Source organism: Enhydra lutris, unplaced genomic scaffold (assembly GCF_002288905.1).
Source record: "Enhydra lutris kenyoni isolate GAN:26980312 unplaced genomic scaffold, ASM228890v2 scaffoldscaffold40, whole genome shotgun sequence".
Classification (NCBI taxonomy): domain Eukaryota; kingdom Metazoa; phylum Chordata; class Mammalia; order Carnivora; family Mustelidae; genus Enhydra; species Enhydra lutris.
This window is the reverse complement of record NW_019154124.1, coordinates 17,384,537-17,398,158: the sequence shown is the minus strand read 5'-3', so window position 1 is coordinate 17,398,158 and position 13,622 is coordinate 17,384,537. Positions and strand designations below refer to the sequence as shown.

Genomic DNA, 13,622 nt, shown 5'->3' with positions numbered 1-13,622 from the left:
AGCAGAGAGCCCGATGCGGGGCTTGATCCTAGGACTCTGGGATCATGACCTGAGCCGAAGGCAGAGGCTTTAACCCACTGAGCTACCCAGGTGCCCCAGAAGATCATTTTTAAATAGAGTGTTCTACGTTAAGAACATACATACTGATAGACACGGTGCTATTATTTTGAAGTAATATACTTTAAGGATGATAGATATGCATCTTTTAGGGTGTGTGCAATTTAAAAAAATTTTTAGGTGAAATTCAATTAACAAAATTAACCTAACCATTCAAAAGTACATAATTCATTAACACCTGCAATCTTTGCAACCATCTAGTTCCAAAAGACTTTCATCACTCCAAAATAAAACCTATATCCACTAAGTATTTTTCCCCATTCCCCCTTTATCCTATAGTTTTTATACTCAGTGTAAAACAAAATTGTAGAGCACCTGATGTTGAGGAAACTTAGTAAGTATATGTTTTCTTGGAACATTAGTAGGAAACGTATGTAACTCTGTAATTCAACATTTTCTCTCAAAAATATCTTCTGTGACTTTATTGCTAAAATTGATATTCTTAATTTTTCAATATGACACATTAAAAACTTGAAATTTTTTACATGTATGCTTATACATATACACCCATTATATGTGATGAGCCACTTTATGACAAAAGCTAATAAAAGAATAGTAAGGTGTCTTAAGAATATTAAGATGGCATCAACTTTTTTTTTTAAAGATTTTATTTATTTATTTGACAGACAGAGACCACAAGTAAGCAGAGAGGCAGGCAGAGAGAGAGAGAGAGAGGAGGAAGCAGGCTCCCCGCTGAGCAGAGAGCACGATGCGGGGCTCGATCCCAGGACCCTGGGATCATGACCTGAGCCGAAGGCAGCGGCTTTAACCCACTGAGCCACCAGGTGCCCCGATGGCATCAACTTTTTATAAAATTTTAAGAAATGTTGGTTCTTCCTTCCCTTTTTTTTTTTTTGGTTCTTCCTTCTTTGTAGAAACTTTTAAATTAGTGGTTTGAAAGGGACAAAGTTCTAAATCAGGTCATGGACCTGTGAGGGGCAACTTTCTGTTGTTCAGTAAGTGAACTGTGGTAGATTTCTCCGTGTTAGGTTAGTTCAGGACAGAAGTTGCCCATAGCCACATCCTCTCCCCCTCTACCATCTCACCCTGCAATAAGAGAGGGAAAGTTACTATTTCCTCCTCAGTAGAGAGGAGGATGTGTCTAGTTCTAAATGTTGGGTTGAGAGCCTCTTGTGAAAACTAACAGAAGTCCGATAGAGTTTGTGTAGGTGTTACATCATCTGATTGTCTTAACTATCCAGCAAGTGCAAATAAGTTGCATTTCTATGTTCTCTTTGAAAATCCTGCAAATTTTCTTTGAGCAAATGAAGACCAGACTCTGATGGCAAAATTAAGATACTTCAACATTAAAAATAGTAATATTTAACCTAGTGTTACCTGTGTATTATCTCACTTGATAATTTTTTCCTGGATGGGGCCAGATGAAGTAGGCAATGTCTGTGTATATGCATTGCTTGTAAGGAGTGAGTGTATGGAAAAAAAAATTTTTTTTAAAGGAGTGTATGATGTTGGTATAACTGAATTAGGTGAGGCTGGAGTTAAATTTCATAACTAACACTCTTCCTTGGCCCTTCCTAGTTTTAAATCAACAGTATTTGGAGGCCCTCGCCATGCTTGATGTCAAACAGCAGATGGTGGCTCTGGAAAATGTGTGCCACAATAAAAGTGGTTTTACAGAGGTTTCAGGTCTTGAGGTGGGTAAACAGGTTGGAAAGTTGAACAAGAGGGAAATTTTCTACTTTCCTTTTCTCCATCACCATCTGCTCCACGTTCTAGAATAGCACTATCCTTAGTAATTTGAGAGTGAGGGAAGAGAGGCCCATCAGGTTCCCCAGGGGAGTTCTGTAGACTTACTGGCACCAAGCATGTCCATGCATTATATTCTTGGACACTAGATGTGTTGGCCACCTCCTGCCCCTTTTAGTTCTTATTTTTATAGTTTTAGCAGAAGCTGTGTTAGCTGTGTCTCACATTCCATGATGACAGGTATTTTTTAGAAGTGGAAGGATGATTATTCTCCTGGCATATTTTAAGTCATTTCATCATTTCTGAGCACGCACCTCTCCCTGGTGGGAACTGGTAGGAGTAGATGCTGGGCAGCAGGACCAAGCTCAGTCACAAGAAATAACACATGGTGGGTGTTAATACTCTCTTCATTAGTTCAGGTTGCTGCCAGGGATACAGAACTATAGAAAACTGATACCCACTTAAAGGTTTTAGAGAAGGAAAAGCAGCAAGATAGAATTCCTTTGTTTTGTTCCAAGTAATAACATTGTTTCCTCATTTGTAATTTTCACTTGGATCCTGAAATCCTTGTCTCAGCTTTCTTCTATTTTTTTCCTTTCCAGGTTCTTTGAATTAGATGCTTGAATAGAAATGTGCATGTGTGTGTGCGCCCTTATGTTTGTGTGTGCAGCTAGGCAGTATGACACTTAGTAATGGGAGTAATGCTTTTGGATTTAAAGCTTGCTGTCCTTGGAGCCTGCCTTTGCCATGGCCCTGGAGGGAGTCCCTGCGCCTGTGCCAAAGTGGCAGCATCTGCTCACAAAATGCTTCTTAAGCTCAAACAGGAGGTATTGTATTATCAAAACACTAAAGAATTGGTTTTCTCCCGTAATAGAATAAAGGAAAATATCTGCAATAATTAGCTTCATTTTAGTAGTCATTGGTTATGGAACTTATTCTTAGTTTTATGTGATAGAATTAACTTATAAACTAGATTCTATTTACATGGTTCTAAAATACAAATAGTACTTGGCCTGATATGGTGTCAACATGAAGTTGTTTGACCAAGTCTGTACTAAATTTATATTTCTTTTCTCTATAAATGGCCCTAAAAATTACTATACTACACACTCTTGCTTAAAATCACTAGGATCCATAACTCTGATAAATAGGGAGATAAACATGAAGCTCATTAGAAAAGCAGCAAGATACAGTGGAAGGAACCTTTGTACCAGCCAGACCTAAGTTTGAGTCTTAGCTCTAGAATTTTCTAGGTGTGTGGGTTTAACATATGTTAAACAGAGAGTAATAACTAGTTACTAGGCTCTTGCAACGATATAGAGGAAGCAGACATTTAATGTTTCGCATAGTGCCATGCAGGTGCCTGGCATTTAATCAAAGGACATTTGCCATTATTATTAGTTTTAATAACAAATACAGAACATGGACCATAATTTTAAACATATTTTACCTTTATTGAAGTATGGAATTTTAAGTCTTTAGATATAGGAAAAATAACAGTTAAACAGTAATTCATTAACAAAAGTATATGATTACACATCAGAGTCAGTGTCAGCTATGGCGGGAATGTAAAAGATGATACTCGTAATTATTTTCAGTGATATTGTTTGGAATGGCCCAAGGTAGTACTGAGATTCAGCCTTTGGCATCCTCCTTTCTTACTCTTTGGGCAGGACACACACAGGGCTGTCTAGGGTAATATGGTGAGGTCTAAGAAATGGATTAACAAGGAATGGTCAGGCAACACGAGGAAAACTTCTGGTAATTTAATTCAGAGAGGGCAGCTACTATAGAGGGGAATTAGCAAATACTAATTAGTTTAAGCGGATGGACTAGATCAGACACTAGACTCATACTAGGCAGGGAGACTACATTTGCTAATCTGATTCAGCATTCAGGCAAGAATTTTTATGTTTTGCCTCTAACACCTCTCAAACTTTTTTTCAAAACTAGCTGGGGCTTTTGCAGAAGAGTAAAGAAGAAGCTTACATAATGGCAGATGCATTCAGAATTGCATTTGAGCAACAATTAATGAGGAAAAATGACCAGGCACTGAGATTGACACAAATGGATAAAATGTATAAAAAAGGAACAAAATGGATAAATTGGAAGCACCTTAAAGAGGATGGTAAATATGAATTATAAAGGCAATAATGAGGTGTAATTTTAGTTGTTTCTGGTTATAATCAAAGTTGATTAAGCACAGTTAATGCAATGGATAATATAATTGAAATATCACAAGAGAGTTGTGATTTATTATAGTATTTAGTAACTGCAGAAGAATGGGGAGACTGGATGTTACATATGCAGAGGTAATAGGATCACTGAAATCTTAAAATAACAATCTCTCTTTTTTTTTTTAACTAATCATCTGTCTCATTTAAACAAGACCATGTTTTGTGGGAAAACTTTGTAAAAGTGCCAGTTGATTAAAGGGAAACTGCCTAGGAAATAATAATGAAAATACTAAAACCCAACATTAAATGTATCTAATTAAACTTTGTTGAAATGTGTGATTCTAAAGAGATACTGAGGGGTAGAGGAAAAGTCTTAAGTTGGAAATACTAATACTCATAAAAATGAAACAGAAGTTTAGGTTTTGGTTCACAAACCTAGCAAAGTTCATGGCTGTTTTTTAGTACTGCTGTACTAGAGGAAACAAAGTATATATGAAAATGGCATCAAAGAATAAAATTACAGTTGAAGTATATCACCCAATATAATCCAATTAGCTATTACTTTTTTAGAAATCTTAGTTTCTCTAAGTATGTCAGTATGTTTTTATCAGAATTATTCAGTGCAACTCTCAGCGCTTTAATTTAAAATTCCAATTAAATTCCAATTTGAAATCTTTTATTAGTCAAGGGAGATTACAGTGAAGTTTATAATTTAATATTAAAATCATGAGAGGACTGTATTTCTAAATGTTTTTAATATGTCAAAATCCATAATCCTAATTCCAGTTTCTCTCATTTTCAGATGAATTTGGGTAATAAGAACCTTATAATATTAAAAATCGAACTTTTAATAATAACCTATTGTGTTTTAAATATTTTTTTCAATAGTATATATTCCTAATAGCAACACTTAATGTGATATTTTAGCTTCACTAACTAAAAAACTTTACCTGTCTCTTTGCTGAAATGGTAAAGTGCTAAGCTTACAGGAGTAATAAAAATAGAAGCAGTGAACAAGTATGAAAGTAGACAGAAGCAGATCATAAGAGTTTCGTATTTAGACTTTTCATCAGGGAGAAGTCAGGGCAACACAGGAAAACATATTTCTCAACATTCATTCTTAAAGAGGCATTCCACACTGTCCTGAAATTAGTTTCTAAGCATTTTTTGATCTGAGACTTATAAAAGAAATCACTGAGCTGGCTAATAATAATGTCTAAGTCTGGCTCAAGGGAGGTGATTCTGCCAGAGAAATAAGCAAATATAGTCCATATACTTAGGCTTTTAGGAATCGATGGAAAGTCTTAAGAGTATCTGCCAGGGACAACAAATGTGTAGGTGATCTTCAGGCACCTCTTCTAAATTAGTCTCTTGATAGCAACTGGACTGCTAAATTTTCAAAGGTACTGTCTTTGAGGACAGCCTTGGTGTTTTGTGATGCAGAGTGAAGGTAAATCCCTTTGGAAATCTGATTTTAACTGCTTGTTTTGATGGAAGGTAAGGAGGAAAGTTAGGGGAGAAAGAAAATGAAGGGAAAGCATGGTTAATCTTACAAATGCCTGCCGCATTCTGTCACCTGGCATAGAAGACCTCCCAAAGTGTGCATGCAAGTTGGCCACAAGGGTAGTTAGTGATAGGTAGAAAAAGCTGTTTTTTTCCTAAGAGGTAGATTCATATACATTCAGCACTTGAGTATATATATTCTTTCATATTCCAGAACTTCTGCCTTTCTTAGCTAATAGGAACCTCAAGAACTTTTCTATAAAAAATATGGTTTAATAGGTATAGCTCCTGATGTTTTCCATTAAGACCCTGAAGAGACTGGAAGCAGAATTTAAAATAACTGGTTCATCCCAGAAAGGCCTTTACAAGTCCATACACATGTCAGTAGCTCTGTCAGTTTTTTAGTGATAAGACTGATTTTATTCATGTTTTTCAATAATCTGAAAAGGTACAGGATGACTGTCACAGGTCATTTTCTTGTATGTGGTCAACACGTTAAGAAGGCATCAACTTTTGTCATTGATATGCAGCTTAGACGAGTTCTGAGAGAGAGGTTATAAGCATACTTCTTTTTTTTAGACTGCAAATAGAGATTCATCCCTCATCACAGCTGATGAGCACATCAGCTTGTCTGGCTTTTCTCCTTTCGCCCCGGTTGCTGGAGGAAGAGGACATGAGTGAGCTCCAGTTACTGTGGTTTATCAGGATTGGGTGTAAAGGGAAGTGTCTCTTATCTGTTCTCTGTTTTCCATTAGACCACTTGCAGAGCATTCCAAAGGCATTCTTGATGTTTCTTTGTGTAAATCCGTAATTTTTGTACCATCTGCTATAAAACTGCATCCTTTCTATGAAGAACATCATCAGTGTACAGATTTTAGGATATAGACTTTAAAACATTATGTCTGTACCTGGGCTAGTTTTCACAACTGTGCTGTTATTTTTTAATTGTGATAAAATACATATATAAAATTTTACCATTTTAACCATTTTTAAATGGTATTAACTACATTCACATTGTTTTATAACCATCACAACCATCTATCTCTACAACTTATATTTTCATCCTCCCAAACAGAAACTTTACCCATTAAACACTAACTGCCCACTCCCTTCTCCCAGCATTACCCTCTGCTCTATTATTTAATGGCACAGCAAATTCTGAGGCATAGGTACTATTATTCTAGAAGTGAGGAAACAAAGCTCAGAGACCTTGTCCAAGGTCATTTAGAAAGTGGTTAAATGAGGGTTCAAGTCCTGGTCTTTCTGCTCTAAAACAGAATTTGCATGGTTCAGAGGCCATGTTTTGTTGGGTGTGCACAGTGTTCTCAAATAACAGGGGTAAGTGGCTGACATGTAACACTGGGAGATTTTACATACAACACTGGATTGCTACCTCCTCTGGAAGGCGGCTGTTAATGTGGACTGCCTGCTGTCCGGAGGAGCAGCAGTACAATGAGATGGGAGTGGCAAGCAGGGAGGGCATTGCTCTGGGTCCTTAGACTGTGGCCCTCTCAACCTCCATTTGCCATCCTGGCTCTAAAGTCTGTGTTCCCCTCCCAGTACACTGTGATGCCTGACTCACTAGAGGCCTCCTGAAGAGAACCACCTCCTGATTGATTTACAAATGAATTATCCCTGGTTCATACTTACCTCTATTCCAGGAACTATATTAGTTGAGTGTCTTTTTATGTCTCAGTTGGATTTGCATGTTCCATTTTAGGATTACCATCACAAGGAAATAAGAAGACCTTAGGGCAGAAACTGCTGCAGATGCTCCCTTCAGAAAACAATTCTAAGAAGACCCAAGACCAGAATAACCCTCAGGAAGTCTTTAAGATGCTAACAGAGTTGGTTAGTATCTTTGCTTTCCTTTTGTTACAGGTTGTGGTTAAGTTAATCTTTCTGCTTCCTCTTTTTAAAAAATGTAATTCTTTAACACTCTGTACTTGCCTTTTATGCCCTTTTCCCAGCTGATGTACCATCCTCCAGTTTTGATCTTCATCTTAAATTCCCTGCATGCTCTTCCCACTTCTCCCATTCATGTTCTTCCTGTACAAGTTTAAAGCTTCACCTCTGAAAAGAGGGGGCTCCCCTGTAATTAACTGCAGGCACCTCTGTCATCTGCACGTATGCATACAATCCATGCCATTCAGGAATTTTTAAGGTGTACAAGGCAACTTTCTCACACATTATATCCTTTAATCATCACTACAACCCTGAAAATCAGTCCTATTATCCCCGTTTCATAGATGACTAAACTAGAAGATTCATGCTATAGGAACATACTTATCTATAGAAGTGTTCAAGTTATTTATTCTCATGTAAATGTATAAAAACAATTTCACATAAATAACTTCAATATTCTCTTGCAGAGGTAAGTACATGTTAATATTATACACACATATATACACACACCATGTACATGTTTTCCCCTTTCTTCAGATGATCTACAAAAGCTTCAGCAGAAGGAATGCTGCTTTCTGTTCTTACTTTAAAAAAAATTCTTCAGAAATGTGTAGTATATATTTGGGAATCAATAGATACCTAATTATTTACACTGACTGAAGATAGAACATTTTGAGAAAAATTCTTCTGACTATAGCTCTATATTCTGTGATTTACTGACTAATGGGTATATTTGTATTTAATCTTTAAAAAAAGATTTATTTATTTGAGAGAGAGAGAGCATGTGTACAAGTTGGGGGAGGGGCAAAGGGAGAGAGAATCTCCAGCGGACTCCCCAGTAAGCACGATGAACCCTGAATGGCGGACTCGGTTAGATCTCATGACCCTGAGATCGTGACCCAAGCTGAAACCAAGACTCAGATGCTTAAATGACTGAGCCACCCAGGCACCCCTAACTAGTATAATTTTAATTTTTGTATGTGCAGTTGAATGATAAAGAAGAAGCTCTGGCTCATCAAAGAAAAGTTAGTTACATGCTTGCTCGGGCACTGGAAGAGAAAGACACCACCTCAAATAAGACTAAGGGAAAAAGTCCTGTGAAAGACAATTTTCCATTGAAAAACCGCTGGGGGAAATCTTCAGAATTCCCTAAACTGCATGATCCTGTATATTCAAGTGTTCAAATTTTAAATTCTGTGGGCTGCATTTGTTCAATCCAGCACCTTCACAGAGACCAAAATTGCACAAGAACTCTCAAAAGATCCTATTCTTTGCCATCAAATATCATGTTTTGAAAATAAACCAAATGAAATCAGAACCAAGAGCTGTTTCTATCAAGAGACTTTAAAAAAAGACTGTACAAATGTTGCTTCATCTTCAGAAATCAAATATTTTCTGGGTCTTTCTAAGTTTTAGAAAGCAGCTTAAATATTCAAAACATTTTCTACAAGATATTAGTATTGTGCTGACATATTTTATAAATTACATTACTATACCTTATGAAATTTCCAGTATTTGCCAACATCGTAAAAACAACAAAAAAGTGATTTTTGAGAAAAACAGTTATTTAACTACTTAGATTGACTACAGGGATCTTTGGTTTAAGTAACAATATAAATTAATCCTCTAAGAAGTAACAATGTCGACAAACCATAAGTGACTCTTAATCTCACAAAACAAACTGAGGGTTGCTGGGGGGAGGGGATTTGGGAGGGGGGAGGGGATTTGGGAGGGGGGGTGGGGTTACGGTCATTGGGGAGGGTATGTGCTATGGTGAGTGCTGTGAAGTGTGTAAACCTGGCGATTCACAGACCTGTACCCCTGGGGAGAAAAATATATGTTTATAAAAAATAAATAAATAAATAAGTAAAAAAAAAAAAAAAAAAAGAAGTAACAATGTCTAGGATTAACTGAATGTTAATTTTTGGAATACATATATCTTGTTTTATTGGTTTTTTTTTTTTTTTTCAGGATTTTTCATGTGCCACAGAAAGTTTAGTAATCTCCTTAACTTCAATTAAAAAGTTACTATGGTGGGACTTTGGCAGAGTATATTCAAAATGTTGTTAGTTACCTTTATAGCTTCTTTTTTTGTTGGTGTGTGGGGACACTTTGTGAATGCCAATTCTAGAATTCACACCATTCTGATTTAACTTCTTGGTTTTGATGCTGAATTTAAGCCATTTAATTTTTTTCCTTTCTATAAGTGTTATATAGTAAAGATCTTAAATACTTTTTGGGAATGTTGCTATATTAATAACATCACAGTTATGTCAAAGGAAATATATTACCTTATCAGAAGTTTTAATAAAACTTTTATCTAATTACGATCTCTAGTAAAAAAGATACATACGTGGCTTGGCTACGTTAAATACTAAAGTAGATGAGGTAACAACAGGGTAAAATAAGGTAACAGCAGAAAGTATAAGCCATTTATTGTTGTATTAAAGCAACACCATTTAGTTGGAATTAATAAATATTAATAAAAGATAAAAACTTGGCAAATAAATTTTGAAAAAAGGAGTAATGATGAGGAACTGCTACTAGACATTAAAAGTGCATTGTCCTGATAGTAATATAAAGCTACCTTATTTAAAACAATGTGGTACAAGCAGATCAATGGAACAGGATAAAGACCATACACAGATTTAATACATGTAATGATTTAATATGAAATAAAAGGTAATAAAAGGAACTGTTCACCAATACCAAAATTGGAAGTGTAAGAAAAAAAATCAAATAAAAAGGTTCTTTTTTAATGTGCGTGTGTAAAATACATGTATATGTATATAAAATGCAAATTCATATAAATTGATAAAATTTGGAACACTCCAACAGCAAAGAATCTAAATCAACAGTTTACAAAAGGGATTATATATGGTTAGCCAATGTGAGTAACTATTCAACCACAGTAGAAATTTTAAAAATGTAAATTAGAATGAGATACCAAATTAGCAAAGATCACAAAGATTGAGTGCTAAAAATGATGAGGTGAAACAGATCCTTTCATACAATGTCAATAACTATGTATATTTGGGACCCTGAATTCAATCTTAGGGGGTATATACTCAAATGAAACTGCTAGATCATATGAAAATGCTCTTTAAAATTTTTTAAGGACAGGCCACAGTTTTCCATAGCAGACACCATTTTACATTCCAACCAAAAATCCACAAGGGTCCCAATTTGTCCACCTCCTCACCATCACTTGTTACCTTCTGGGATTTTTTTGGGGGGGGAGGAGGGATAGTAGAGATCCTAACAGGTATGAAGTGATATCTCACTGTGGTTTTGACTTGCATTTCCCTAATGACTAGTGACATTGAGCACCTTTTCATGTGCTTATTGGCCATTTCTATATCATCTTTGGTGAACTGTCTATTCAAGTCCCTTGCCCATTTTTTAATATAATTTTTTTTTTATTGTTGAGCTATCTTTTATCAGATATATGATTCGGAAATAATTTCTACTGTTCTTTTCACTCTGTGCTTATCACTCCATTGATAGACATTTTAAATTTTGATGTCATCTATTTTGTCCTTTTAAAGAAAACAGTTCTCTCTTGTAGCAGACAAGGAAACCAAACAGATTCTAAGCACAGCTGTTGGCCTACAGATGGAGAATGCCATGTGACAAGGCATGTGGACTGCTTAAGAAGCTAGGAAAGGCCCCTGGCTAACAGCTAACCAGGACAGGAAGCATGTGCATTAAAATTACATGAAATGAATGAGCGTATAAGCCAATTCCTCCCTAGAAACTCAGAAAAGAGACCTGTTCAACTGACACCTTGATTTGGACCTATGCAAGAAACACAGCTGGGCCAGGTCAGACATCTGGCTTACAGAACTGTGAGCTAGTATATTTGTGTCACTTTAAGGTGCTATACTTATGGTAATTTTTATATAACACAAGAAAATAATCCATAAAGCATGAATGTGTAGTGTTATATATATATTTTTATATATTAAACAGATACTAAGCTATGTGTATCTTTTAAAGTCTTTTAAAAGTCTTTTAAACTTTTAATACACATGGAAGGGACTTTAAAAGTTTTGAGTAAAAAAAAATTACGAGATGTACAGTCTATCACTCATAAAATTTTAACAATATGGTATATTACTACATGAATTTTTATAAAATAGCAGTATAAAATCATGGAAGGACATACTCATTTCCTGAGAGTCACTCTCCTTTTGGGAAGGTAAAAAGGAAAAGAATGGAATGACATATTAAAGGGAGCTCAATTTCATTTGTAATTTTTTCTTCTTTCTTTCCTATTTAGCATATCAACATTTGTTAGCTCTAGGTAGTAGGTATATGCAACATTTCTACTACTACCTCTGTTTTTGAATACTACCCCTGCTACTACGTATCTGTGATGCTATGTGGGCCAACTTACCAAAGTAACTGATGATTATTTTTATTAAGGTTTCCTTAATGCATTTTCAATTTGACATTTCAAAGAATTGAACTTAATCTTACTTTTGCACTCTCATCAGAAAAATCAGAATTAAGTTTGTTTTAAAATAAATTTAATAAAAATAATCCAGTTTTACATATTTTACATGTGTGGAGTATTTACAAATTCCTTCTACAGCATTTACTTAATGTTTACTATTTCTCCATTATTTGCTTTTTTGACTATTTCCTTCAGTAGTAAAATACTGTCCAGTGATCTCTGTAACTAAAAAATTAGCTTCTTGGGTAATCCTCCTAGGTGAAAAAAAAATGAGGTTGTTCACATTTAATCTTACGGCAATTCTAACCAGTCACTGCATTCCAACACATTCATTTTACTTGCTTTGGTTTGCTAATAAAACTTATTTAACATTAAGCATACAATACATCAATAAAAACTTAAAAGAAAATAAGGTACATACTGGTAAGTTCTCGCAACTCTGAGGTACACTCAAAAGTGCCCATATCCTTTTAAAAAGCTTGATTTAATTATTTTCAGTGGAAACAAATATTGCTAAAATACCACATTCTCTACCACACTTACGAAATAGCTCACAATCTACATTTCTTAGCTGCCCCTCGGTCACTAGCTATATACTACCTACTTGGAGTTTTCTGAATCCATTTCATTTCTTATGAAAATGGAAGTTTTACCTTGTTCCAAGGCCTGTGTTCTCTTCCGTTTTGTTGCTACAACTGGATTTGACTGCTCCTTTAAAGTTTCCAACGGACAGTTTGGTCTTGGCAGCTGACATCCAGGTGTCGGCCCTGGCCGATTACTGAAATACTTAGTTTTCAATGCCTTGAAAAATGGAAGATACCAAGGAAAGTAGGGTTTTAAGTGATTATCTGAACTGTTTTTAAGAGTTGTTGGGAATATTAAAAAACACTATGTGAATACCCCACTTCCAAAACGATATTGATTTCAAGAGTTTAGATGAGCAAACTACTATAAATAAATATATAATAGCTTAAGATCAGCGGGTAATTCTATTACTGTAAGAAAAAGAAACTACAGGGGCACCTCGGTGGCTCAGTGGGTTAAAGCCTCTGCTTTCAGCTCAGGTCATGATCTCAGGGTCCTGGGATCAAGCCCCTCATCACATCAGGCTCTCTGCTCAGCAGGGAGCCTGCTTCCCCTGTCTCTCTCTGCCTGCCTCTCTGCCTACTTGTGATCTCTGTCAAATAAATAAACAAAACCTTAAAAAAAAAAAAGACACTAACTTCTAACTTTTCCACAGTTAAACAGCCTATACTAAATATGAAATATCCTTAGTAAGACATTGTATAACTCAGCTCTCTACACTTTAGGGGCTCTATAGTTCAACATATAAAAAGAGAAACAATACTTGAAAAGAACTTCAAAGTTTGTCACAAAATCTATATGTATTCAAAATTCCAAATCATGTAAATATAAATTCTTGAAAATAAATTTTTTTAAATGATCCAAAAGGTTGGAAACAATGTGTTAAAACCCAAAAATCCACTGCAAATTATTAAAAATTTTACTTGGAAGGAATTGCACAATGTTATTTCTATATTCTACCTGCTCAATGTTCTATGATACAATATTTACTTTGGTCCAAAATTAAAAAAAAAAATAGTTTTGGGGGCGCCTGGGTGGCTTGTTGGGTTAAGCCGCTGCCTTCGGCTCAGGTCAGATCTCAGGATGCTGGGATCGAGTCCCACATCGGGCTCTCAGCTCAGCAGGGAGCCTGCTTCCCTCTCCCTCTCTCTCTGCCTGCCTCTCTAACT

At 35.7% G+C, this 13,622-nt stretch overlaps 2 protein-coding genes across 6 annotated transcripts in view; one reads left to right on the top strand and one right to left on the bottom strand.

The window, feature by feature from the left end:
- LOC111155209 (coiled-coil domain containing 125) overlaps positions 1 to 9,095 on the top strand; it is a 29,015-nt gene extending 19,920 nt beyond the window's left edge. Inside the window, 5 exon segments of the mRNA XM_022515306.1 lie at positions 1,657 to 1,772; positions 2,544 to 2,651; positions 3,778 to 3,952; positions 7,225 to 7,355; positions 8,396 to 9,095. Of these exon segments, the coding sequence (XP_022371014.1) occupies positions 1,657 to 1,772; positions 2,544 to 2,651; positions 3,778 to 3,952; positions 7,225 to 7,355; positions 8,396 to 8,704 (839 nt within the window). The 3' untranslated portion in view covers positions 8,705 to 9,095.
- The window catches only part of LOC111155210 (cyclin dependent kinase 7), a 38,115-nt gene continuing 31,973 nt past the window's right edge, over positions 7,481 to 13,622 (bottom strand). For 3 of the 5 annotated variants that reach the window (XM_022515309.1, XM_022515311.1, XM_022515312.1), the window contains 2 exons: positions 12,522 to 12,669; positions 10,725 to 12,122 (listed from right to left, as the gene is read on the bottom strand). In XM_022515309.1, coding sequence (XP_022371017.1) covers positions 12,094 to 12,122; positions 12,522 to 12,669 — 177 coding nt within the window. In that variant the 3' untranslated portion in view covers positions 10,725 to 12,093. Of the gene's footprint in view, positions 7,578 to 10,724; positions 12,670 to 13,622 lie in introns of those variants that run through there. The other 2 variants (XM_022515310.1, XM_022515307.1) reach the window with 2 other exon arrangements.